Genomic DNA, 27994 nt, shown 5'->3' with positions numbered 1-27994 from the left:
ACTGCCTACACTGACAGACTGCCTACACTGACTGTCAGTACTAATGTCAGTCACTGTCAGTACTAATTGCCTTTATTGTTAACAGACTGCCTACACAGACATGATGTCTACACTGACAGGGATTCTACACAACTGACAGACTGCTTACACTGCTGACAGACTGAACACACTATCACAGACAAACTACCTTGGGGACAGACTGCCCTCTTGGACATACTCTCTACACTGACATATTTCTACACTGCTGACAGACTGTTCACACTGCTGAAAAACTGAACACACTGTGCACAGACTGCCTGCATGGACATACTCTCTACATTCACAGGGATTCTTTATCCCGTATAAGATAGGGTTTGAGAAGGGGTCTCTAGATACTCTGTCTAAACACTAGATGGCACTAAATGGGTTTAGATGTAGAGATGTTGCTGAGCTCTGGGGCAATCTGTTTGTGTGGTCTAAAGATAATCAATGTGGCATGATCAATAAGTACATGGTGTCACTCTGGATTATCAGAGCAGATCAGGAACAGGGAGAAGAAAGAATCAGATGAAAACAATTGGTAGGACAAATAAGAAAAAAACAGGCAATCAAAGAGAGGACAAAACAGACACAGAGAATGTAACTAGTAAACAAATGTGAGGATTAAAAGTATCTGATCAACTACTGGCCTCTGTAGCTTATTCTTTAGTTTTTACTGAAATTAAAAGGTTAATGTAGCTAACTAGTTCTGGAAACCCATACTAACCATCCATTTCTAAAGTATTATTCCTGGACGCTTTAAATCACACTGAGTAAAGTAAATACCTGTGTAAATTTGACATTTTAAATCACACTCACTGCAAATCACATCATTTACTGAATCATTTATTGCGCTCATTGAATAGTTTATACTAATGACAAAATCATTTATGCCAAGCACTGATTTTTTTTGTTAGTTCCTCAATAATTTAAATAACATTTTGCTGCTTAAACATGTAAAGTGGATGCTGAATCATTTATAGTAGTTACTGAATAATTTATAGCAGACAAAATCATTTATATCAGTGACTTAACCATTTATGCTAGATACTGAATCACTGAATCATTTACATTAGGTCATGAATTATTCATATCAGTGACTTAATCATATATAGTAGACACTGAGTCATTTATATTATTGACTGAACCATTTATGCTAGATACTAAACCAATTAATATTTTGCAGTAGAAACTAAATCATTTATATAAGTGACTTAATAATATATATATAGTAGAAACTGTGTTTTTTACATTAGTATCTAAACAATTTATGATAGATACTGAATCAATTAATCATTTGCGGGAGATACTGAATCATTCATATCAGTGAATTAATCATGTATAGTAGACACTAAGTCATTTATATTTGTGACTGAACCATTTATGGTAGATACTGAATCAATGAATCATTTGCAGTAGATACTAAATCAATTAATCATTTACAGTAGATACTAAATCAATTAATCATTTGCAGTAGATACTGAATCATTCATATCAGTGACTTAATCATTTATAGTAGACAGTGAATTATTTATATGAGTGACTGAACCATTTATGGTAGATACTGAATCAATGAATCGTTTACAGTAGATACTAAATCAATTAATCATTTACAGTAGATACTAAATCAATTAATCATTTGCAGTAGATACTGAATCATTCATATCAGTGACTTAATCATTTATAGTAGACAGTGATTTATTTATATGAGTGACTGAAGCATTTATGGTAGATAATGAATCAATGAATTTTTTACAGTAGACACTGAATCATTCATATCAGTGACTTAAGTAATTTATAGTAGACACAGTATAACAGGTCTTAAGCGATAAGGCAACAGGATCAAGGCATTAATAAGTGGTCACTCAGTAACTAAAGCTGATTTCAAAGGTCATATTCACCCAAAATGGCCACCACAACATCGTCTCGGAGGATCTCGATGGAGCCGCGGGAGATGAAGTAGAGGGCAGTCAGTACGTCTCCGTTGTGCACTAGGGTGTCTCCAGGTGGGGCATGGGTGGTTTTAAAGCGCATGGCCAGAGCCCGTAAACATCCTTTACTGGCCCCTCGGAATGCTTTGCAGTTCTGCAACAGACTGCGGTTCAAATGCAGACAGATATCAGCCTGCAGACACTCGGGAAAACCCTTCAGTACCTGCACAAAGAGACAGAGATAGTGGGATGTGATACAGACATGAATAGACATATAAAAAGAGGAATCTATTTTTAACATTGAATATAGGCTGAATAAAGAGTCATACAAACAGATAAACAAACAAACAAAAAAAACATTTGTCTTCTTACCCTAAATCTACACCTCCTATTATAAAACTGACAACAACAAACTGTCAAAAACATAAAACCATATTAATGACCAGAAAGCCTCATATTTGCTGAATAAATTGCCATTTAACTTGACAACAGTATAAATGGATTATTACAGTACATTATCAAATTTGAATCTGATTTTTAGACCATACTCTGATATAAGAAATGTGAGTATGCTGTTAACTGGGCGTGACTAGGCTTAACAGAATATAGATATATTGAAGTATTGCAGTATCTTGAAACTCAGAATCTATGTAATAGAAGTGATTAGTTCAGGTGTAGAGATTTGAATGATAACCGCACGATCATAATATGTATAAGATTGGCAAGTTTATATATATATATATATATATATATATATATATATATATATATATATATATATATATATATATATATATATGTACAAATTGAAAACCTCTGTAATTTAATCAAGAGGAAGATGGATGATTACAAACCATCAAACCAAGCTGAACTGCTTGAATTTTTGTACCAGGAGTGGCATAAAGTTTTTCAAAAGCAGTGTGTAAGACTGGTGGAGGAGAACATGGAATTTGGGAGAAATGATGTCTGTAGTTTATAGAATAAAACAAAAATGTTAATTCAACTCATAAAATATCAAGCTTTTTTTTAACAATATTGATTAATTCTAGAATAAAAAAAATATAAAAATAAATAAAAACAGAGGAACTCACTGCGTTCATGTCGATACCATTGGTGTAAGACCAGGCGTGCTGGAAATACTCCTCCAGTCTCTGCCGCAGGCCTCCAGGGATCTGGTGGAATCGGATGAACTCCTTTACCCTCAGCATCTGCGTGTGATAGCGAGCCGTGCCGGAGTACAAGCGCTGGATTATAGCTGACACATTCCCGAAGATACTGGCATACATTAAGGCTGAGGAAAGAAAGAATATCAGATAATTAATATAGACACATTCAGCTACTTTCAGATTACTTACAGTTGCACTCACTGACACAGATGTCCAAATGGCCAGACACAGCCTGTCTAGTATAAGAGATATTCCCAATAGAATAGAACTCTCTGGGCCAGATAAACATGACCCTATTGGCACCACCTTGGGATAGGGGGGTATTAGGCATTAAACTGTAGAGCATTAGAACTGTGTTCTCTAGAATGATGGTGCTCCATCTAATACTTTAGGGTATGAGTTGGGTATGATGAGGTGGGGAAAAGTCATTGTCCTTACCTCACTAAGGCTCTTTTCCTTGAATGCAATAAAATCCTCAACGCAACGATCCAAATTTAAGTAGAAGGTCTTCCCTAACTATTAAAGAGAGTTACTCAAATTATAGAATGATAAACTCTTTTTACAATGAAGGTGTGGGTTCCTATTAGGGACCCTTTTCTTCTTAAAATAGCTTAACTGTTTGAGAATTATACATTCACAAATTATGCTTTTAAGACCAGCATTCATTAATACTACTAAACTTGTTCCAGACTTATCACAGGTTATTCCTACACCCCACCACTCTCTTGTTTTTTATTTTCTTCCACTTCCTCTCACTTCTTTCTTTTCTGGCTTCACGAGTGCTTAAGGTTTATATTTTGCCAGTTGCAGGAGTCACGAACCTGGCTGCCAGGGATTCTGATAACAGATAAATCTCGGCAGTCACACAGTTTGTCATTGTATTAAATTCATAATCAGTCCTTCTAGGAAATTGTTTAGTTTGCTTGCCTTGTTGCAATGGGCCTGGTTGCTATATTGTATTCTTTGCCCATATAGTGTGTAATAGTATCTATCAGCTAAAATATAACTTTCTTTATCAGATTAATTAATCTAATTAGACCTTACTCTGATCTAAAAAATCGGGTTATGCTGCTTAATAGGGGTGTAAGAAAAAAATATGTACAGCTCTGAAAAAATAAGAGATCACTTAAAAATGATGAGTTTCTTTGATTTTACCAAATTGAAAACCTGTGGAACATAATCAAGAGGAAAATGGATGATCACAGGCCATCAAACCAAACTGAACTGCTTGAATTTTTGCACCAGAAGTGGCATAAAGGTACCATAAAGCAGTGTGTAAGACTGGTGGAGGAGCACATGCCAAGATACATGAAAACTGCCATTAAAAAAACAGGGTTATTCCACCAAATATTGATTTCTGAACTCTTAATATTTATGAATATAAACTTGTTTTCTTTGCATTATTTGAGGTCTATAAAATCTGCACCTTTTTGTTTTTTCAGCCATGTCTCATTTTCTGCAAATAAATTCTCTAAATGACAATATTTTTTTTTGGAATTTGGAAGAAATTTTGTCTGTAGTTTATAGAATAAAAAAACAATGTTTATTTTACTTAAACATATACCTATAAAAAGCAAAATCAGAGAATCAGTGGTCTTGATTTGTAATAATTAGTTTAGATGTAAAAACTCGAATGGTAACCCCTGTGTGTGATATGTATCATATGATCAAGATTAATAGCATTAATCAGATTAAGAACAGATTTTTGAGTGCATGTAAAGTCATTCAATAATGCTGATATTATTAGAAGACATCGAGAATGATACTCACAGCCGATGAGCATGACGCAGATAGAGAAGATCTTCTCAGGGTTGGTGTTAGGGGAGACGTTGCCAAAGCCGACGCTCGTCAGGCTGCTGAAGGTGAAGTACAGAGCAGTGACGTATTTGTCCTTGATGGAGGGTCCTGAGCTGATGTCACTGTCGTTGTACTGCTTGCCGATCTGGTCAGCCAGGTTGTCCAGCCAGCCGATCTTCATGCCGCCGATGCGGGCCGAGCCGGTGCGCTCCACGTTGCCGATGGCGTACCAGATGCAGGCCAACCAGTGGGCGATGAGGGCGAAGGTGCACATGAGGAGGAAGAGGACGGCTGCTCCGTACTCAGAGTAACGGTCCAGCTTCCGCGCCACACGCACCAACCTCAACAGCCGGGCAGTCTTCAGCAGGCCAATCAGAGTGGTGGTCTGAGGCTGCGGGAGAAAGGGTGCGAGAGGGATTAGCCAATTGTGAGAGGCTTCCTTAACCCTAAGAAGCAAAAATGGTCCTATATAGTCCTGAAAAAGGGTTCTTTGACTCGTAGTAATAATAGTGGAATGATTCTGTGAAGAACCATCTGCAAAAAAACAAGCTACGTGTCCACCAATGTAAACAACACTTTAACCAGGCAAAGAACCATTTAGGCATTTAAAGATGTAACTGGACTATACAGAATCATTTCCATAACTAAAGTATGACATAATGTCCTATGGTGAGACACATAAAATTGATAATAGTTAAAATATATACATATTTTTAGAATCCAACACATTTATCAAAATTCATAGGGAAGATATTAAAAGAAGGTAAAGACAAATTAAAAACTATAGATCTGTTATCTATTATTTCTTTGTTGTTGAAGATGTTTTTCAGATTTCTTTTATGTCACACCACAGGACACATTTACAGGGCAGTAGCATGTTAAAAAATATCAGTTTGTGTACTATCTAAGCTAACTAGTCAAATATCAGACTTTATACAACAATAAATCATACCCAAACAATCCAGTTCTACATGAATTAACTTCCTCAAGTACTCAAACCCTAAAATTGGTGTCTTTCAGAGCTATTCAAATGTAAGCTTAAGCTGTGGAAAAAAACTTTTCATTAACTAATTGCTTCTAATAAATGGCAATTAAGAGGTTTCCTTCATCCCCTCCTTCACTCCTCTATCCCATTATTTCCCTTTGGCCTCCTTTAGGCCCTATCTAAAGATGTTTTTACCTTTAACTTCTATTACTTTTGTACTTCACTATTGTAAGTCGCTTTGGACAAAGCGTCTGCCAAATGTAATGTAATGTAAATATTAAACAGTTACAGATAAGATGGAACAGGAATACTATTATTTCTCTATTTGCCCATTCAGAATGTTACTGTGTTGCTTTTATTTCACAAAAATATTTAAAGATTGGTCATTGCAAAGTGTAAGTTTACATTATTTAGTTATATTTTTCCAGATTTTTCTGTGTTCAATTAACCATATATTTTTTACACTATAAGGCGCAATTGAAATCCTTTAAATCCTCAGTGCGCCTTATAATCCTAATTCAACGCGCACCTTATGTATGATTTTTTCCAGTCAGGTTGTAAGGAGCAGTCAGGCCACTCCGCTGAAGTACAGCGTTATACAGGAGTTTCAGGAGCAGCATTAGTGATACGCGCTAGCTCTTTCGCCATTCAGAGGTGAGTATATTGGACTGTAGCCTGCGCGTTTACCATGTTAAAAGAAGCTATGTGGGACAAACCGCTAGCTAATATCCTCAGTGTAGAGCTTTCGAGTGGCATTTACTAACGCTATCAGCGGTTATCGCTAGCAGTTGGTCACTAGTGCTAATGCCTTTGCACCCAGCCTTAGTGGAAATCTGGAAATTTAAGCTTACTGTAAATAAACAGAAGTGCTTTACTCACCCAAATAAATAGTTTTTAGGAGATAAACCTGTGTAGATTAACATTCAGTGCTTGTTTGACTTTGAAACTTTTTTAATAACAGTTTTGTTTACTTGGCTTAGCTTTACTTAACTTAGACCCCCACGACACGTTCATTGATAGTGGTCCTTATCGTCCACTACTCCTTATAGTTTGAAAAATACGGTAATAAACATCCGATAATTTACTGGAGTTATTGTATATTGGTACCCTGGCCAGACATGATGTCTTTCTCTTCTTCTTCCAACACTCTCAGATAATTGCACTGTCCGACGCCTTTCCCCGCGCTCCCCCCTCTCACCTCGTCCGATCCTGATCTGAAGATGAGCAGGTCGAAGGGAATGGCCGCCACAATGTCGATGAGGAACCAGCCCTTGAAGTAGTGCTGTGCTATCCGGCCAGGGTGGCTCACCACCTCGTCGTTGTGGTTGACGTAGGTGGTGCGGAAGTTGATGATGATGTCGATGATGAACATGACGTCCACCACCAGGTCCACCACGTTGAGCGGGTTGCAGGTGTAGCCGCAGGTGCGCCGGCTCTCCTCCTCTTGCTCGTTGAGCAGGAAGGCGGCGCTGTAGGGCGTGAAGACGGCTGTGTAGAGCACCAGCAGCAGGATCACCCAGTCCCACACCGCCTTAAACGGGCTGTAGTGCAGGATGGTCCACTTGTGAATGCGCGGGGCCTGGAGCTTGTACTCGGGAAGCACGTCGGCTCCCAGAGACAGCACCTGCACACGGGGAACAGAAAATACAACATTAACTTACAAATACAAATACATAACAGACAAAAAGAGTGGAAGCAATAATCTGCAGAGTGAGCAGTGGTGGCTCAGTGGTCAGAGAGCAGGGTTATTGATCTCTGGGATGTGGGTTCGATACTCGGGTCCACTAAGCTGCCACTGTTGGGCCCTTGAGCAAGCAAGGCCCTTAACCCTCTCTGCTCCAGTGAGAGCTGTAGCATGGTTGACCCTGCGTTCTGACAATGGCTTCATGAACTGTGATTTACCGTATGAAAATAAGTTAAAGTAAAAATTTGCTGTACAATTATATAAGTAAATTAACAATAAAGGCACATGTGTTTCTAAAAATAATTTTTAGTATTACTAGGGCTGCAAAAAAATATTTCAGATTTTCAGGTGAATAAATGATTAATTTAAGTCTTATTGAAGCATTTATTTTTATATTAGGAACTTCACAAATTTCAGCAACCTCCCTCTTCAACTGGTTGTTTTTAGCTGAAAGAGACATGCTGTAGCTACAGGGGATTTAGGATAGTAATGTTAGCTGAGCTAGCTTTAGAATTAGTTTTAGAATTTGTTTTTGTTTACCAAAAGGCTGACCGCCTATTTTCTAGTGTCATTTCCAAGCTAGGTATCTAGCTCCATGTGAATGAAGTAAATGTATGAATAAAATTAAACAGCTGAGGTAAATATAAAAAAATTGTAATTTTTTCAGAGTAGGATTACAAAAATCAAAAAGAGCTCATGTGAAAAAGGGCAATATCACAAGTACTTTTAATCTTGGCCAAACAGAACTGTAGACTGCCTTTAAAACTGTATTTAACCATACATACTATGGAAACAGAGTTATTGATCTTTAAGTAGGACAAATTATCTATACGCAAGGGAGAATATGACCCCAACCGCACTAAATGATTTTAACATAACCGGCTCTGCATCACAGAGTCACACTGTTATATACTGATACACTGTTTTGCCACTTTCTTACAATTTATTTTCCAATTTTTTTGCTTTTCTTAAAAAATCTATCATTAACAAGTGTTTATATTTGTTTAAATAATAAAAGGTCACTGATTGTAAAGTATCGTCCTATTCCTATATGTGCCTAAATAAAAAGAACATTTTTGACTGAAGAATTTTCAGCTTTGATTCTTTACATTTTAAAACACTGCTTGACCTCAGAGGTTAACAAACAGGTCTGTGTAAGAGACTTATCAACATAGAGCACAATGCCTTTTCCAACAGAGTAAAGCAGGCTCTTTACTCCAGCCCTGGGGACCCCCTGCCACGTGCAGTTTCCACTATTCTCTGCCTCAATACATTTGAATCAACTCATCAGTGCTGGAAACTGTGCAGTGCAGGGGGTCTGCAATAGTTAGTCTTGGCACTGCTAAACTGCTGCAAAGGCCTTCTTTATTCTTCATGGGTAAAACATTAGCTTTGATAAAAGCACTAAAATAGATTTATGATTTATAACAATATTGGATCTATCCTTGGTGATTTAAATAAATTAAAACACCTTACCAGAAAAGTAACCCTTTAAACATTCACATGGTTCTTTATGTTTTTTTTTTAAATGATTCCATGCTGAACCTTTATCGTTACTCTTTTGTCTGTTTTGGCTCACAGTGGCTCATATGAAAGCTAAAATGTCTACAATTGAACGATATGGATGTCAATCAATGGATGGACCGTTTAGAATTCACGAACAGTTTAATGACATTGGATAATTTTCTGAGCAGTTTACAAAGTAAAAATCATCACACTCTGTGCCTAATTCCTAAAAAAACAAAGCATGCTAATTAAATATACTCTGAAAACGGTATATATTTTTTTTTTTATTTCATAACCTTGATAGATTACATTTCAATGGGGCAGTTCAGGATCTAAATACTCCAATAAAAAAAAAAAACAGTTTTTCTTCTTCTTGGGTGAGTACGTTAGTTAATGTATATAAAACAGTGTTTAAACTTAAGTTAAGTTAGTTGTTTTGTATCTGTATGGTGATCTGTGTGCTGCGCTCCTAACCGCCGCTGCTTTTTTAGAGCTGAACCAAGGTTCATGTTTTGGTTTTTACACTGCATTGAAAGCTAATAAAAGTTTTGGTTTCACACTACAGTTTAGTGAGTATTGTAAAGAACTTCCTGCTACATCCAGTCACTTTAGTGCTGCGTGATGACTGTGCATGCAAAGTGCAATTAGATTTCAGAACAGTACCAGTTCTTCTTTTTTCTTCAAATGTTTAATGTGAGCCTGAATAGCCTGAATCAACTTTCTCTAATTGGTCTGGAATTGGTCCGAAAAACTAAAAACTAAAAAGTCTACACTGAACAAGGTAGATGTTAAATGCAACCAAAACAGAACATCTACATAAATGTCTTTAAACGTTTAAGCTGGTATGGTACTTTTTAAGGATCAAAGGTTGCTATTCTATAGTATCACTTTGTAGAACCACTTTACAGTTCACTCTGTGAACAAACTAGGACTTTAAACTAGGACTAAGCTTAAATTAAACTGTACAGTTGGATAAACTGGGACTTAGAACTTTTGACTTAAGTTCAGTTACCTCAAAAACCTACGACCTGAACTGACCTGACCTAAATTTCAATTTTGGACAGTGTCCCGGCCCTCAAACATCCTTTTTAGTATATCTGCATGGATCTGACTCTTCCTTCAGATCTGAATCAATCACACAGCAACTATTCATTTGAACTAAAAAAAACCTTCCACCCAGAAAAGAGCAACAGATGAGATAAAACGATAAAGAGGAAGGAGTCTAAAGAGATGTTCACTTTAAACCAACTGACTATAAACAGAGCATGAATCATTACTAAAACTACTTCTGCTGGAGGATACGACAGGAAATAAATTATACAGTGTGAAGTATGAAGAGATGAGCAGATAAATCTTTTTAAGATCTGGTAAAAATGTAAATAAAGGCAATCCTAATGTCTTAGCTATTTCCGTAACGTCACCTGGTGTCAATCATAACCATTACCAAAGTTTTAGCATTTTAAACCATATGTTTGGAACACTGGTTCTGCAAACCTCCCGAGACACCAATACCCTTAACTTTAAGCTACCAGTCTTGTCGGAGAAGTGTTTATTTTTGCAGTGAAGTTTATTCAACAGAAGAAACTTTACATCTACTTCTTCAAACCTGGATAGAATGTAAGCAAAAGTGGTTTCTAAAGCCCAATTTATACTTCTGCATCGAACCTACGCCGTAGCCTACGCAGAGTGCGCTACGCAGCGGAGCGCATTTATACTTCTGCATGCACGTATCAGCGGCTCTGCGTCGCTCTGCAGTTTAAACAGCGAAAGCGGGAATGTGTGGGAGGGGACGCAAGGCCTGGAGGACCAATCACAGCTGCGGCTGTCTGCGTTGCGTGATGCGTATTTACATTTCCTGAACTCACAGAAACAGAATTTGCGCTAAGTTAGGTCAAAAATGATATAAATCATAGCCTTTATTACCACTTTCAAGCTATTAGTCCTGTATGCCACCTACATTGTAAAGCCACAATGAGTTCAAACTCAAAACAAATTAATCCTGTTTCCAAACATTATTGAACTATTTTAAATTAGTTGAACATTTGTGAGCACATATACTTTCAAACAGAGATTATTCTGTTACAATTTGCAGCTTAATTTCCAATGGTTTCTGGCACAATCTTTTTGCATACAGGGTGTGTCCTCCAGTTTCCTTTAAGAGTGACAAGAGCTTATTTTTGCAATGCTAAACTTCTTGTAAAATAAAAAGTCAGGGTTCCTTCTCTATAAATGCTGATTTATTACATTTATAGAATACTGGGCTTTAAATGTGCTTTCTGCCCTATAATGAATAATTTTGGTCAGAATTCAACACATTCAACACATGAGCTGCTCACTGAATTTATCAGATTTAATTTTGAATTTGGCCTCAATACTCAGAAATGAATCTGGGTTTTTATAGGTTAAGTGTGGCATGATTGTTAGTGTCAGAAAATTAGCTTTGAGTGTTTCTAGAATCTCACAGCCTTTACTCATCCAAATAAACGGTTTTCAAGAGAGAAATGTGTGTAGATTAACATCCAGTGCTTGTTTGACTTTAATAGAAAATGTTTTTTTTTTAAGAAATACAGTTACACTTAAATTAGTTACCTCTGACATCCATGTTCCTTACTAGTGTCGCATAATGCACCTTATGCTTTATGTAGGAAAACAGATCTGAAAATAGACGCTCATTGATAGTGCGCCTTATAGTGCAAGAAATACGGTACCTGTTCCACTGATACTGAAACAACACCTCTCATCTCCCACTCTATGAGAACAGTGTTGGTGTATCTTTAAGTGATTATACTGTGAGCAAATAGCTCTAATGTTCCATTAGCAAACGCTGATTACGGCCTGCTCAGGTGACCATGGCAACTGCTGGTTACCGTGGAAACCACTGATTGATCAGGGCACATCACTAATGTGGAAAACTTGGTGGACTGGGACAAAGGGGCATCCCTTTCCTGTCAATGGCCATCAGTGGCCCACTGCAGAGGGTGGTGAAGGCTGCACAGAGGATTGTTGGAGTTAGCTTCCCCAGCACCACAGACATTTACACCTCCAGGTGCAGGAAAAGGGCCACCTGCATCAGGAAGGATTCCACCCACCCAGCACACGCACTTTTTGTCCCACTCCCCTCAGGCCGGAGGCTGCGGAGCATTAAGTGCAAAACAACAAGACTCAGAAACAGCTTCATTCCGGAAGCTGTAAGACTCTTAAACTCCACTTAACAAACACACTGCACTGACACCAAGGACAAATTACTGTTTACTGTTTACCAACATGGTCACTTTACTTGCACTGAGACACTTTATCTCCACTGCTCTAATTCACATTATCATGCTGCTATAGCACACTTGCACTCTGGACTTCATGTTGCTGAACCTTTCTACTCTCTATTTATTTTTTTTTTATTCTTTGGGATATTTATCTATCTATTTTGTATATTCTATTTCTTTTATTGTATTCTTTTTTTATCTATATATCTATTAATAACAGCTCTTTGGGTGTAAAACTGGATTGTGAGATCACAATTTCGTTCCACCTCATGTACCACATGTGATGCGAATGACAATAAAATCTCCTTGAATCCTTGGTCACCATGGCATCTGAATTCATCTCAGAGCCAAACATGTTGAGTTGAGTTCCTGTTACTACAGTGCGTTAGCTTGTTATGGTAACTGGCTAGCATAAGCTAGCGAGCTCTGCTACTGTGCTTTTTTGGCAGTGTTGTTCTACACAAGGCTCTGCAGCACCTCTAGCGGTATGGCGGTATGAAAGAAATGTATACCGGTTTTAAATTCCCCTCAGGTATACCATATGAACTGGTATTCCGCCCAGTACTAATATACACCACTATAAACAATCCTTAATATGGTTGACGTCCCCATATACATCAATTTATACAATCCTTAACAAAGTATACATCCACATATACAACATTATATACAATCTATAACCAGTTATACATCCACATACACTTTTGTATACAGCCAATAAACCAGTTTACATTCATATACACAATTGTATACAACTCCTAACCAGTTATAAATCCCTATACTCCATTATCTACAATCTACAGTCAGTAATACATATCTATACACATGTTATACTTCCCTCTACTTTACAATATTTAATTCTTAAACAGTTAAACATATCTACACACCATTATATACAATCTGTAACTAGTAATGCATTTCTATACATCATTACAATACAACCCTTCACTAGTTATACATCCCTACATTTCATTATATACAGTCCTTAGCCAGTGATATATCCATACACACTATTATAAACCCTCCCTCTACTTTATTATGTTCAATCCTTAACCAGTGACATGACCATATACACCGTTTTATACAATCCTAACCAATTATACATCTGTATATACAAATATTTACAATTAACTTAGTTATATATCCCTAAACTCCCTTATCTACAATCTGTAGCCAGTAATGCATACCTATTCTCCAATATATGCGATCCTTTAACACACAGTACAATTGCCAGTGTTGGTGTGTAAATTTACACTAAGGCAACATCGAAAGAGCCGAATTAACCCTGGCCAAATTACAGTGCAGTTATCTTAAATAAGATATACAACACAACATATAAGCTATCACTATACAGCAACACGTACTATATTTAACAATATACATCTTATTAAGGCCATCTTAATAAGGCATACCACTTGCAATACATCATACATCAGTTATACTTCACTGTGCATTATCTCTAAATGGTAAACTATAAACTAGTTTGTAAAGAGTTTGTGTTCACATGTTGACATTACTGACCGGTACAACGATGAGTGCCTCCATATCCAAGTTCTCCAGGGTGGTGTGCTCTCTGCCACAACAGCCGCAGGACAGTCGAGCCTTTAGAAAGCCCAACAGGCCACCCTCTCTACTCCGAAACAGACACCTTCTCTCCCCATCCATCATCCCAAAACAACCACACAACCAGCCCTACACACAGCAACCCTGCAACCTCAGCTCCGTCAAACTCTCCTCATAGGACACAAGAAGAACGCGAGGATGAAGAGCAGCTAAAAGAGGCAGACAGAAATCAGACATCCAGACAGAGACGGGATAAGTACAAAGAGGTGACTACAGTCACACTAAGGACTTCTGACAGTCACATTAAAGACTAGTTACATCACAACTAAAACCTGCTTCAGTCACACTTGCTATGGTCACCGTTGCCGGCACATTAAAAATCGCCTGCAGCAAAAATTGCTACAGTCACAGGACACACTAAAGTCGCAATAAAGACCTGCAACAGTCACACTAACGATCCACTAAAGTCGCAATAAATGACCTGCAGCAGTCACACTAAAGGCCCAATACAGTCACACTAAAGATCTAACACAGTCACAGTAAAGACCCACTACACGCTGTAGACACAAACACCACACGTTTGACTAAAACTGTCACACTAATCCCTCGTTACAATGACGCTAAAGACTCACTAGTCACACCAAAGACTCACTACAGTCACACTACAATCACACTACAGTTGTGCATTTGTCATAGTGAAGACTTATGATTACCGCACTAAAGACACCCTACAGTCACACTAATACATGATACAATCACACTAAAGACAAACTACACTCCAGTTAAAACACTCCAGATTTGCTAATATCAATGAAAAAATCGCCCTCTTCAGTCAGCACTAAAGACCCACTGGTATAGAAACAGCCTGCAAACTCACAGCATCCTAGTCAACTGAAAAACCCTGCAAAATAAAAGCCTGAAATGATCCTCGACCCATTTTAAATCCAGCTAGTCTCACACCTCCAGCATCATGTGATCTTGTGGCAGTGGCTCCGAGCACATCGGATGAACTAACCCATTTAACGGGAAATCGAAAGAAAAGCGAGAAGGGAGTGTTTTAGGACATTTTCAGTAGGTCCAAACAAATTGGGACTGAGTGTGACCATGCACGTTTCTCTATCTCTTCTCTCTCTCTCTCTCTCTCTCTCTCTGGCACTTTGTTAGGAGTTCTTTATTTAAAGTTTTTTACCTAAACTGTCCTCTCACTTTCCTTACACGTTTACTGATGGGAGCAGTGGGAGTACAAGAATACAAGCCACAAATTCAAAGTACCATGTTACTGTTGGTCACAAGTAAGGGTGTGCCATATCATATCGTACATGATAATATCGCCAAAATGTTTTATATCGTGAGCAATATTAGACCCTGGAATATCGTGCAATATCATTCACTCCTAATTATCACATCAGGGTACTACTTTTTTGCTGTTTTTAGCAAAAGAAAAATTCACACTGTTCTCATTTTCCATGATATATCTACTAGAGATTATATCTGTCCAGTATCATTAATTTTATTTTAACCCTGGATTAAAATACTTCTGTTACAAATCTGATCTAAATTTAATATCTCAGTTTCTCAGTATCTCAATTTCGTTCCACCTCATGTACCACATGTGATGCGAATGACAATAAAATCTCCTTGAATCCTTGGTCACCATGGCATCTGAATTCATCTCAGAGCCAAACATGTCAGAAGTGGAGACTGTGATGACTGAAAATAGTGGGTGGTGTGGGAATTTCCTATTCCGTAAATAGCTCGACCCAGAAAGGCACACTGTCACTACACCAATCAACCCATCGCCTGCTAATACTTAGCTAAAACGTGACTGGATCCAGTTCACTGCAACATAGAGAACGGCAGGTCTACTCAGGTTTATGTGTTGAAAACAAATAAAACCACTATCCCCTGCAGCGCTATTCACCACAGCTGGAGCTGTGATGTTTGATGCTAACCTAACGGAAACAGAAGTAATGCTGTAACAGAGGAAACCAAACCACAAATTATGTTTATACAAGCAGGTGGCCCGAGACAGGATGAGAACAAGCATCTGCAATCATGTGTTACATGTTCATATACAACAATATGATTCCTTGTTACTCATCCTTACACACCATTGTGTCCAATATTTAACCACTAATACATCTAAAACTACACCATTATATACAATCCGTAACAAGGTATACATCCCCATATACACCTAAATAAAAAAAGACCTAAATAAATACCAACTGCTCCTGGCTTCTTTTTCAGCCAACCTCACTACTGCTAAAGCTGAATTTTTTCACAATAAATTCTGCTCTCTCACAGACTCCCGGAAACTATTTGCTACATTTAAATCACTACTCAACCCTCCGCCTCCTCCTCCGGCTACATGCCTTACGGCTGAAACACTTGCCTCATTCTTTACTGCCAAAGTGGCGGCCATCAGCAACCAGTTTACTGATGCACAATGTAGCAGTCCTACTGCATCCTCTACTGCCCGGTGTCCCTCCACCGAAGGCGTTGCTTTCTCCTCGTTCACTCCTCTCACTGAGAACGAGACACTGGCTCTCCTAACACGTAGCCGTCCTACTACGTGTCCACTCAACCCAATTCCTTCAAACCTACTGCAAACTATCGCACCTGCAATCATTCCGGCTATCACTCACACGATCAATGCCTCTTTAACTTCTGGTGTATTCCCGACTGCTTTCAAACAAGCACATGTGACACCACTGCTTAAAAAGCCTTCTCTCAACCCCGCCCAGGTTGACAACTACAGACCGGTCTCACTGCTACCCTTTCTCTCTAAAACACTAGAAAGAGCTGTTTTAAATCAGGTCTCTGGCTTCCTCTCCCAGAATGACCTTCTGGACCAGAACCAATCTGGGTTCAAAAAAGGACACTCTACCGAGACGGCTCTGTTGTCTGTGACTGAAGCGTTGAAAACTGCCAGAGCTGCAGGTCAGTCCTCAGTGCTCATTCTGCTGGACCTCTCGGCCGCATTTGACACAGTCAACCATGACTTCCTCCTAACTATACTCTCAAACATGGGGATCGCAGACAATGTGCTGTCATGGTTCAGATCGTACCTCACTGGGCGCTCGTTCAAGGTGTCGTGGCAAGGACAGCTGTCCTCAGCCCGCTCCTTATCCACTGGGGTTCCCCAAGGTTCGGTACTGGGACCCCTTCTCTTCTCCATATACACCACCTCTCTTGGTCAGGTTATCCGCTCACACGGATTTTCCTACCATTGCTTTGCTGATGACACCCAGCTATACCTGTCGTTCTCACCTGAAGATCACTCAATCTCTGCACGGATATCGCAGTGTCTCTCTGACATATCCTCATGGATGAAGGAGCATCACCTTCAATTAAATCTCTCAAAGACTGAACTTCTGGTTATACCAGCAAAACCATCTTTTCAACACAACTTCTCTATAAGCATCGACTCTCTCTCTCTCTCACCGACAAAGGTTGCTAGGAACCTGGGTGTTCTGGTTGATGACCAACTCTCCTTCACGCACCATGTGGCCTCGGTTGCTCGGTCCTGCCGCTTTGCGCTCTATAACATCCGAAAAATTAGACCGTTCTTGACGCAACAGGCCACCCAACTCCTGGTGCAAGCGGTCGTCATCTCACGCCTCGACTACTGCAATGCCCTGCTAACTGGCCTCCCGGCCTGTGTAGTAAAACCACTCCAGATGATCCAGAACGCAGCAGCACGTCTGGTCTTCAACCAGCCAAAACGGGCACATGTCACCCCGCTGCTCATTGAGCTCCATTGGCTACCAGTTGATGCTCGCATCAAATTCAAAGCTCTTACAATCGCCTACAAGGTGATGACAGAACAGGCTCCTTCCTACCTGCACTCGCTCCTGAAGGCTTACGCTACCTCCCGGCCGCTGCGCTCCTCCAGTGAACGTCGCCTCGCTTTGCCAAAAACTCACACAAAGCAATACAGACTGTTCTCATACAGAGTTCCCCAATGGTGGAACAAACTACCTTCCACTACCAGATCAGGAGAATCTCTCGCTATCTTTAAGAAACTCCTGAAGACAGAGCTCTTCAAAGAGCACTTACTCTCTTAACACCTCTAACACACTAACTACTTCTAACCTCATTTCCTTCTTCCTCTCCTTCACTCCTCTATCCTATTACTCCCCTTGTCCTCCTTTTATCCCTATCCAAAGATGTTTTACCTTGAAACTTATTTTACATTGTACTTGACTATTGTAAGTCGCTTTGGACAAAAGCGTCTGCCAAATGTAAAAAACAAAAAAACAATATACGCCATTATAAACAATCCTTAACAAGGTATATATCCCCATATACACCATTATAAACAATCCTTAACAAGGTATACATCCCCATATACACCATTATAAACAATCCTTAATAAGGTATACATCCCCATATACACCATTATAAATAATCCTTAATAAGGTATACATCCCCATATACACCATTATAAACAATCCTTAACAAGGTATATATCCCCATATACACCATTATATACAATCCTTAACAAGGTATACATCTCCATATACACCATTATATAGAATCCTTAACAAGGTATACATCTCCATATACACCATTATAAACAATCCTTAACAAGGTATATATATCCCCATAAACACCATTATATACAATCCTTCACAAGGAACACATCCCCATATACACCATTATATACAATCCTTAACAAGGTATACATCCCCATATACACCATTATATACAATCCTTAACAAGGTATACATCTCCATATACACCATTATATAGAATCCTAACAAGGTATACATCCCCATATACACCATTATAAACAATCCTTCACAAGGAATACATCCCCATATACACCATTATATACAATCCTTAACAAGGTATACATCTCCATATACACCATTATATACAATCCTTAACAAGGTATATATATCCCCATATACTGTCCAGTATCATTAATTTTATTTTAATCCTGGATTAAAATACTTCTGTTACAAATCTGATCTAAATTTAATATCTCAGTTAGCCATATCATATTGCATGCAATAATAAAATTCTAAATATTTTTTCTAATTCAGTATTTTGTCATATCGCCAAAAGTATCGTTATCGTGATAATACCATGAAATATCGTGATATTATTTTAGAGCCATATCGCCAACCCCTAGTCACAAGTAAATGTATCAAAAGAACTACGTAAACTATGCAGTTTAAACGAATGAAATTAACAGTTTCAATATAATAATAAACACAATTTGACTCCAAATAGAAATATAAAACAAATAATCCATCATACAATAAAAAGCTGTACATTTAAAAGCGCAGTTTTGAACTAAATGATGAACAGAGCGGAAGATATTTCTAAAATATCGAAAATTAAGAATAACTCGAAATTACTACACTTTAAATGTGTAACTTAAATAAAATTCCAATCTTGTTTTCACCATATCCAAAAGTGTGTAAATCATAAAGCAGACCTACATAGAGCTGCAGTAAATTATTAACCATATTTTTCTTTCTGATTCATAGTTTTTGAAGCATAATTTCTATGTATTTGCTTAATCTGACATACTGTAAATTCAGTAAATTATGAAAAAATAGAAATTTTGTCCAAAGTTTTTTGTAGAAAAAAAAGGAAAATATGTCATTTGTCCAGGGGTGCCAAAACTTTTGCATACAGCTGTACATATTGACCTATACTTTAAACATTAGTGTACACTAAATAAACAACATTATTAAAAGAAAAGGAGGTATTTTTTACATTTTGAATACTAGAGCATATCTGCTAAGATTGACCAATGACAATGTCTGCCACTGTGTCACCATAAAAATTGGCATCTCTGTGGTGCTGCTCATAAGAGGCATGGACCTGTTTTTCTCTGTAAAGCTGCTTTGTGACAACTTTTGTTGTAAAAATGCTATATAAATAAAATAAAATGGAAATTGAAATTGCCTGCGATTTACTAAAGATTAGATCAGTGTTTTAATCAACTATAAACAATATAATTCAGATAATACTGCAGTATTACCGTATATTACTACATATTATATATTACCATATTTATCAACATAGAATAGTCTGCCTGTGGTACACTGAGCGACTATGGCCAGCTGATTGCTGCTATCTTATGGTTAAATTTTGATTCAAAGTAGTAGGAGGATCTGACTGTCTCAGAATAAGCCCAGAGGGTAAAAACCAAGTGTTTGAGTGATTGGGACAGGACAGGCAAATGAGAAAGTTTTGCATATCACTTTGCATGCCTCAAACGGCAAAGCAACGACTAACCCAGCCGTGCTCTGGCTGATGTAACAACCCCCTCGCTGCTCATGTGCTTGAAAACAAAAACTCTACATAAGTTGCTTACTTATGCTGAGCTTGTCAAGACATGACATTCCTTAAAGGAGAACTCCGGTGTGAAATGGACTTTAGGTGTATTAAAACGTGATTAAAAAGTACTTACCTTTGTTGAATAGCCCACCTCCGTTCTGCCGCTGCTTTCTGAGATTTAGTATTTTGTGCACTTTGCCCAAACAGGCTTTAGAATGAGTGAGACGGGGCATATTTTTGCACTGCAGATAAATACCTTTTTACACCATTATCCAGGCTCAAAGTAGCTCCACACTTCACTGGTAGAATCAGGAGAGCCCTGACACGAACGAATAGGTAGGATTGTAAAGCAGATTCCAAAATTAATTCCTAGGAAATGCATGAATTCCAGCTGTTGCTGAAACATTGCTCAAAAAGTTTTACTATTCATGCTCGATGGTTGACTTATTGTGACTTAAATTTAAGATGGCAGCGCCCAGAGATTTCCCAATGCTATGGGATGTAAACAGTGGCTTTTAATAAACTTCCTGTGCACTTTTAAAGTTCTAAATGCCTCATTTTAAATGTCAGGCTCTTCAGATTCTACCAATGAGGGTGGAGCTACTTTAAGCCTGAATAAAAAAAGATTTGTCTGCAGGCGCAAGGCATGCCCCGTATTATCCATTTTAAAAGTCTGTTTAGGCAAAGAGCACAATATACTGGATCTTAGAAATCTGCAGGATAGTGGAGGAGGGCTATTCAACAAAAGTAAGTACTTATTACACCGGAGTTCTCCTTTAATACTGTAATATATGCTGCTCTTTACATCTAAGCAAAAACACACACATTAAATTCCCGTTATGTAGTTTAATCCATGCAAATTTAGGTTCCACAAATGTCAGTAAATATGAATAAATGAAGTGACACTTAGTAGTATATGGCACCTTTCAAGAAACCCAGGGATGCTTTAAAATAAAAATGCAATCCTATAAACACTCCACACTCAACCAACACACACAACCATAGCAAACAGCATACTCTTAACCAGAAATGACCATCCACCTGGATGACTGTTATACAGACATACACATTTTAAACACATAGATACTCATACTGTTTGATTTTAAAGCTTTAATAATAATAATATTTTTTCTTACTAATCTATCCTTCAGTTTTAAAATTCCGATCAAATAGTTACCAATTCTTTTGGTAATCATTTTCTCCCATTAGAATAAGTGGTTGAACTCATGTGCGAAACAGTTGTATCACCAAAATGATGCACGCCATTTAAACACTTTAGCAACCACCTAGAATCCACATGAGATACCATATCAACCACCCGGCAATCCCACAGCATCAATTTGAAATACTACAGTAAACCACATGAAAATAATGCTCATTTCTATAAATATGGAGCCCTTAACTATACATCACAGACCCCTGGGGATCTCTGGACCTCATAAACTAAGTACCATTCCTTAGCTCATAAATATAGTTTATATAGATATGCAACAGTGGCATAGCCATCTAATTAATAGCCTTATCATTGAAAGATTGATAGTTAGGTCCTGAGTTAGGTTTCAGGTAATGCAGTGTTTCTCATTCCTGGTCCTGGTGCACCCTGCACAGCACATTTAGAACCTGAACCTAAATTTACTAATCTGTAAATTAAGAAGTCCTAATCTGTAAATTTGTAAATGAAGAGTTGTATTTGGTATGATAAAAAAGGAAACCATATAAGTGCAAAGCAGTGGCCTGAATCATCCCAGAAATAAAAAATGATTTTTTTGAAATCAAAATAAAATGAGGCCCATTTTACAAACCATGGCTTTAAATTACAGTGGAGAGGGCTTCCATCCAAAACCCCATAAAGCATTCAAATGCTTATCTGAGTCAGCGCTCAGATTAGGTCTAAAATCTGCATCTATATCCCCCGTACAGGCGATATGGGCGAATGACCAATGTGCACGATTAATTTGAATTGCAGTGTTAATGCGATTTTCTAAATAGAGTAATCGCAATTTTACATCTTTACATATAGATATTTTATGATTTTCATTTTTTTTTTTTTACATTTTTCTAAACAGCGAGGACTGAGCTCAAACTGAAAGAACTGATCCAGCACTTGTGACACAAACACCAGGTGGGATTAAGCGTATATTTAGCTAGAAATAAATCCTACCATTTCTAAAAACTGCAGTGTCATTGTGATTATTGTGGAAAACAATAATAATCGCTCCTTCAAAGCTTCCTCTGTGACTTGTTTAGTGCGTTATTTTTCATTTTCAGTCACAAACCCGCGTTCTGAAGTATAATCCAGTGTTCCACGGCTGTGTAGACGTGAACGCATGGACTTGTAAACAATATTTTGAATCATTGATCCAACCCAAAGCGTCTGAACCTCAAACACATCACAAGATTTTTTAACGAATATCAGCAGTTTATATGTGCCCCAGCTTTTAAATGTCTTATTTTCTGGCTTATATTTTCATTTAGAGCATTTATTTGCAGAAAATGAAAAAAGGCTGAAGTAACAAAAAAGATGCAGAGCTTTCAGACCTCAAATAAAGCAAAGAAAACATGTTCATATTCATAAAGTTTTAAGAGTTTAGAAATCAATATTTGGTGGAATAACCCTGGTTTTTACACACAGTTTCACAGTTTTCATGCATGTTGGCATGTTCTCCTCCACCAGTCTTACACACTGCTTTTGGATAACTTTATGCCTTTACTCCTGGTGCAAAAAATTCAAGCAGTTCAGCTTAGTTTGTTGGCTTGTGATCATCCATCTTCCTCTTGATTTTATTTCAGAGGTTTTCTATTTAGAAAAATCAAAGTTTTTTTAATGGTCTCTTTTTTACATGGTCTGTTATTTTGTTCCAGAGCTGTTTCTAAAGTTTCCAAAGCCCAACCCGACAGGATCCGAGAAAAGTGGTGAGAAATCTTGGCCTGGGTTGGGTTTGGGTCTTATTAAAACCATTGTCAGAAAGCTGAATAGGGTTATACTGAAACTATTGCCAGTACTAAATCACCCTTGTAAACCCTAAGAATCTAAGCTTTGAATTGCTCCCTCTCTAAAATGCAGAAAAGATGGGGAGAAAAAAGGGGAGAGCAGGACATGACCTAGTATGGGGTGAGGTGGAACACAGCCACCTACAAATGTAACATGTCTCTGGTAATCTTCTCATATTTCCATAGCAACCCCATCTGCACAATCTGACAGCTGCAGAAAAAAAAAATCTTTTTTCATATAAGTGTAAAGATTACTGATACATTTATACAAACATTTATTTATGTATGCACAGATTAATTTACAGATGTGATGTTTTGAAGCTACAAAGTTTATGTGCGATAATACACAGTAATACAACATATATACACTATAGAATATACATGTACATCCATATATGTATAGACACTCCTCCTAATTAATGCATTTAGCTACTTCAAATTACATGCTTTGCCAATATAATTGTGCACAAACACATGTCTAGTGCCTGTTTTGCCAATAGAATATTATTGACTGAAGCAGAGAGTTGTTATAAAAAAACTAAATAAGTTTTAGAAGGAGAAACGTGTCTGAAGCACCTCCTTTTGCCAATCTAACACCCTACAAATACACTGCACTTTGCTTAAGTGTCATGAGGAGTTTTTGCAACATTCCACCACTCCATCTCCTCCCTTTAAAGTTGTTATCGCTCGTTTATTGCTGACCAGAGGTGTCAAGTAATGAAGTACAAATACTTGGTTATCTATACTTTACTGAAATAATCATTTGTCCACCAAATTTTGGAAGATTTTGAATTATGAAGATGATCTGTGCAGAGACTTAAGAGAACTTGAGTGAACTTAAAATGTCCCAACTAAGCTTTAACTTATAAACTTATAATAATGTATTTGCTTAAATTAAAATGTATTTATTTTCAATGGGCATATATGCAGCTGAAGCAGGCAACCTAGTGCATCCCCATTTTATCAACATAAACATTATAATATAGTAGTGCACTATAGGCTCCTGTGGTACAGTCTAAGCTTTTGTCCTTAATGGCATTTTCCCTCTTATATTACTTTTACATTTAAAGTAGTTTTAAAACCAGTATTTTTGCACTTTTTCGAGTAAAAAGCTCGAGTTGATACTTTAACTTCTTCAGAAATATTTTAAACCCTAGTTTCTTTTGTTCCAAACTCCAGCCCAAAGTTATATGTGTTCTTGCCCCTCTCGTCATAGTCTCCCTCTGAACAGCAATATGCTGATGGCATGTTTCAAACTAGCAAACATAAAACCTATTGGCACTATGCCTAATGCCAGCCTTCCAGTACTGATCTGCAGAGAATTGGAACTGTGTTCTCTGGAATGATGGTGCTGAATGAGCAGGTGTCCCGTCACTTTACATGGTAAACAAACAGGCAGCATTTCATCTGGACATAAGTAATCTTGTATGATTAAACACAGTGAAATCTGACACCCAGATTTGAGCAGAACAGTCTCTTAAGACCAGCCAGCCTGTCTAAAGCCCTATCCGGAGGGGATTAGTTTCTCAGTGGGTTCTGGGGTAATTTTCTCTTTAATGAGGGGTCCTCTGTGATTTTATTCCCATCTGGAACGACCATGTATGTGTTTTTCTCAGACGTCCTCTGAGAAAATTACAGGCTGAGTTACCTGTTGTTTTTCACTGAACTCCACGGTCCTACGGTAATTTTAGTCTCGTCCAGATGGAGAACTCTGAGTTTCGTCACCGCGCGTTAAAAAAGATGCTGTTCCAGCTAAGCTGCGTCTTCAGTAACGTCTCGGACTTCACTATGTGTACAAAGGACAATAAGTGGCAAACAAGGCGTTTTGTGAAGCAACTAACTTTTAATAATATGCACACAACCGTGGTAATCACAGGTAATAAACATAACTTACTTTTCAGAAGCTTGTTTGCCACTTATTGTCCTTTGTATACAGCTGGTACAGCATCTTTTAAGGTCCCCCGGGAAAATTCCGTTATGTTGTGACTCACTTCCGTTGTGTTGTGGTTGTATTTGCAGCGCGTTTTTCTATTTGCTGCGCCTGTGTTGTAATTTTGATGGATGTGTTTTATGCTTTTGCAGCGCTTTTCAATTTGCACTGCGCTGGGCTTTCTCGGCCACCGTAAGAAAGCCAAAAAAAGAAACTCACTGGTCCTCCTTTTTTTATTGCAATTGCAGTCCGGATGCAAGTGTTTCATCACTGAGTAGATGTGTGAAATAGTTTTCATAGACATCCCTCTGAGAAACTAATGCCGTACGGATAGTGCTTAATTCTCCTCTCCAGTCTCTGGACAATGTTACCTTGAATGCACCTTACCATTTCATCACACGATCACATGACTCTGCACCTGGCACCTCCAGGAAGCTAATCAATGAAATTTTCAACACCTGTAAACTCTGAATAAATAGAACTTCAGCACACAAACTCATCGCCGAGTAATTGTTTGTTTTTTCCTGCATTATAAAAGAGTTTTTTGTTGTCTGTGTTATCTCTTGTGTATGACCTTTGGATGTTTATTTCACCTGCATTGTTTTATTTTTGCCTGCCCTCTGCTATTGATCTCTGTGTATTACCAAGACTGTTTATCTCCAACTCTGATTTTTGCCTTTTCTCTCCGATACTGCCCTGCTGTGTATGACCCCTGGACTGTTATCGTTTATGGTAGGTGTTTTCTATAGAGCTGCTGTTTACCATTACTGAGCCTGCTTGTTTTGACTGAGCAAATGTGCTACATTTGCTCGTTTCTGAGCCCAGTCCCACTATGACACAGCCACACATCAGCTCCCACACAACCCAGGTCTACTCCTCTCCCTGTTCAACTTTCCACACAGCTCGCTACTGAAATTTCCACATACAAACGAAGCGAACGAAGAAACACACAAACACACTGGCAGGGCACACTCGGGTCCATGTGTTAGTTGATTAACACACACCAGGAGCTCACATGCACACACACGGATTCAGTGGCGCGCGAGGGCCAAAGTTATTGATATAATCCGCCGCTCTGTTTCATAATGACAGGCCCGCTCGAACCCATCCTGTCTGCATGCCGCACGCAAACACACACTGACTGATGAATCCAGCAACAGACAGGAGCACAGCGCACACTGTGAATGACTATTGTTAATATATCTGTAAGTATCTTTAAAAAGGTACTATAAAGATTCCCACTGTATTTCAATATAAAGCACTGAAGTATTAAAATGGTACATTGAGATGCCATGATTCTATATATAGAACTATCACCTTTAATAAAGAACTTTTTTAAGTTTGTAGTTATTATTTTTACTTTATTTCAGAAATAAGAACTTACAAAGAGAAAATTTTTAAAAATGTAATCAAACAAAATGAAAAACAATACTGTTATTACCATGGATTTGCTCCAGTAACTCCAGTAATGAGAATTTATACAATTATAGGCATACAGTAAAGCTTAGTATCAGCCTTAGCCTAGACTTAAACTAAGTTTATTGGGGAATTTGAAAAATCGGCACTAAGGCTGATACTAAGCTAAATATGACTTTGGCGCATTGGTATCTTAACGGTGGATCACTTCTGCATATTTCAGCAGAGGAAAATGACCTGATGCTGGAAAGGTGCCCAAGCAGGTCATTTAAGGGAACATAAATGTTATTCTATTTTCTATTCTGTGTATTGTTGATGTAGAAGTTGGGTTTGTGCACTGCGACATGTCCTTGTGTGTGTGTGTAAAGAGTGGGGGTGTATGTGTAGCGCACCCGAGTTGCCAAGATAGGAATAAACATCAGACCGGTGACTGTTGTCAGGGTTTAAATCAGTCAGTCACTTCCAGACCACCACGCCTATTGGTTTAGATATATTTCTAAACTCTATTGCTATTTTAATAGTGCAGGCACAAGTTGTAAAAATAGACTGTTGATGGAGTGTAAGATAGCAATAAACATAGCGACACACCTTGCGCAGGGTGTAAGATCAGGCCTATAATCTGTCAAGGTAGCGTTAGTATTAAATTCAGATTATTTTCACCTGGATCAGCACTGCAATAAAATCTAATAATATACAACATGCATTTAAATATTAAATATAGATCTTTTAAATCTTTCAACACTAATTTTATCCTTTTTCATCTTTAGATAATATAAGACCTCAAATCAATACCACTGTTAAATAAATATTGTACCTCACTATAAATAATAATTGATTAGTGTTTAACCATTTGTCTTTGGTATTTAAGCTACTAAAATTGCTCAGATGACAAATTGTGTTTCATGTCCATGTTGCATGTTGAATGGATAAAGTGCTAAGTCACATGACTACACAAATTAATCCTTAATTAATTTGTAATTAGAGTGATTATTAGGTGTGAACATGATGTGAACTTCAAATGGTTCTTTGAGCCACACCATAGAAAAACTACAATCTGTTGCTCAAAAAAACGTTAGAAGGTCTAAATAAACTGTACATGATGTAAAATATACCAGAATAAAGTGTTATTAATACTTAAATGCAAAACAAACAACTGATGCCCACACAGACATCCAGAGGGCAGGTGTTTGGATGAGGGAATAAGGAAGTGAGGGAATTCCCATATCCTCACATCATCTATTTAACTCACCATGCCTCACACCAAAGATCCGATTTTTCTACTGAAATCTGCACGTGTAATTGCACTGTTCACACCAGTGTGTTCTTCTGTATCCAGACTTTTAAAAAGGCAACTTTGCTTGAGTATTAAGTGCCTTGTCAGCTATGTCAAGTCGTATAGGTTTAAAACTAGTTTTGGATAGTAAGTAAAATTCTTGAGTCATTT

The 27994-nt window shown here is 37.9% G+C and overlaps 1 protein-coding gene across 1 annotated transcript in view; it reads right to left on the bottom strand.

Moving 5' to 3' along the window:
• kcnh6a (potassium voltage-gated channel, subfamily H (eag-related), member 6a) overlaps positions 1–27994 on the bottom strand; it is an 85884-nt gene that overhangs the window by 11533 nt on the left and 46357 nt on the right. The window contains exons 7-10 of the mRNA XM_007251112.4: positions 7096–7521; positions 4886–5303; positions 3041–3240; positions 1920–2172 (exon numbers count right to left, since the gene is read on the bottom strand). Coding sequence (XP_007251174.3) covers positions 1920–2172; positions 3041–3240; positions 4886–5303; positions 7096–7521 — 1297 coding nt within the window. The remainder of the gene's footprint in view (positions 1–1919; positions 2173–3040; positions 3241–4885; positions 5304–7095; positions 7522–27994) is intronic.

This window comes from Astyanax mexicanus, chromosome 19 (genome assembly GCF_023375975.1).
Source record: "Astyanax mexicanus isolate ESR-SI-001 chromosome 19, AstMex3_surface, whole genome shotgun sequence".
NCBI classification, from domain to species: domain Eukaryota; kingdom Metazoa; phylum Chordata; class Actinopteri; order Characiformes; family Acestrorhamphidae; genus Astyanax; species Astyanax mexicanus.
This window is presented reverse-complemented; position numbering and strand designations above follow the sequence as displayed.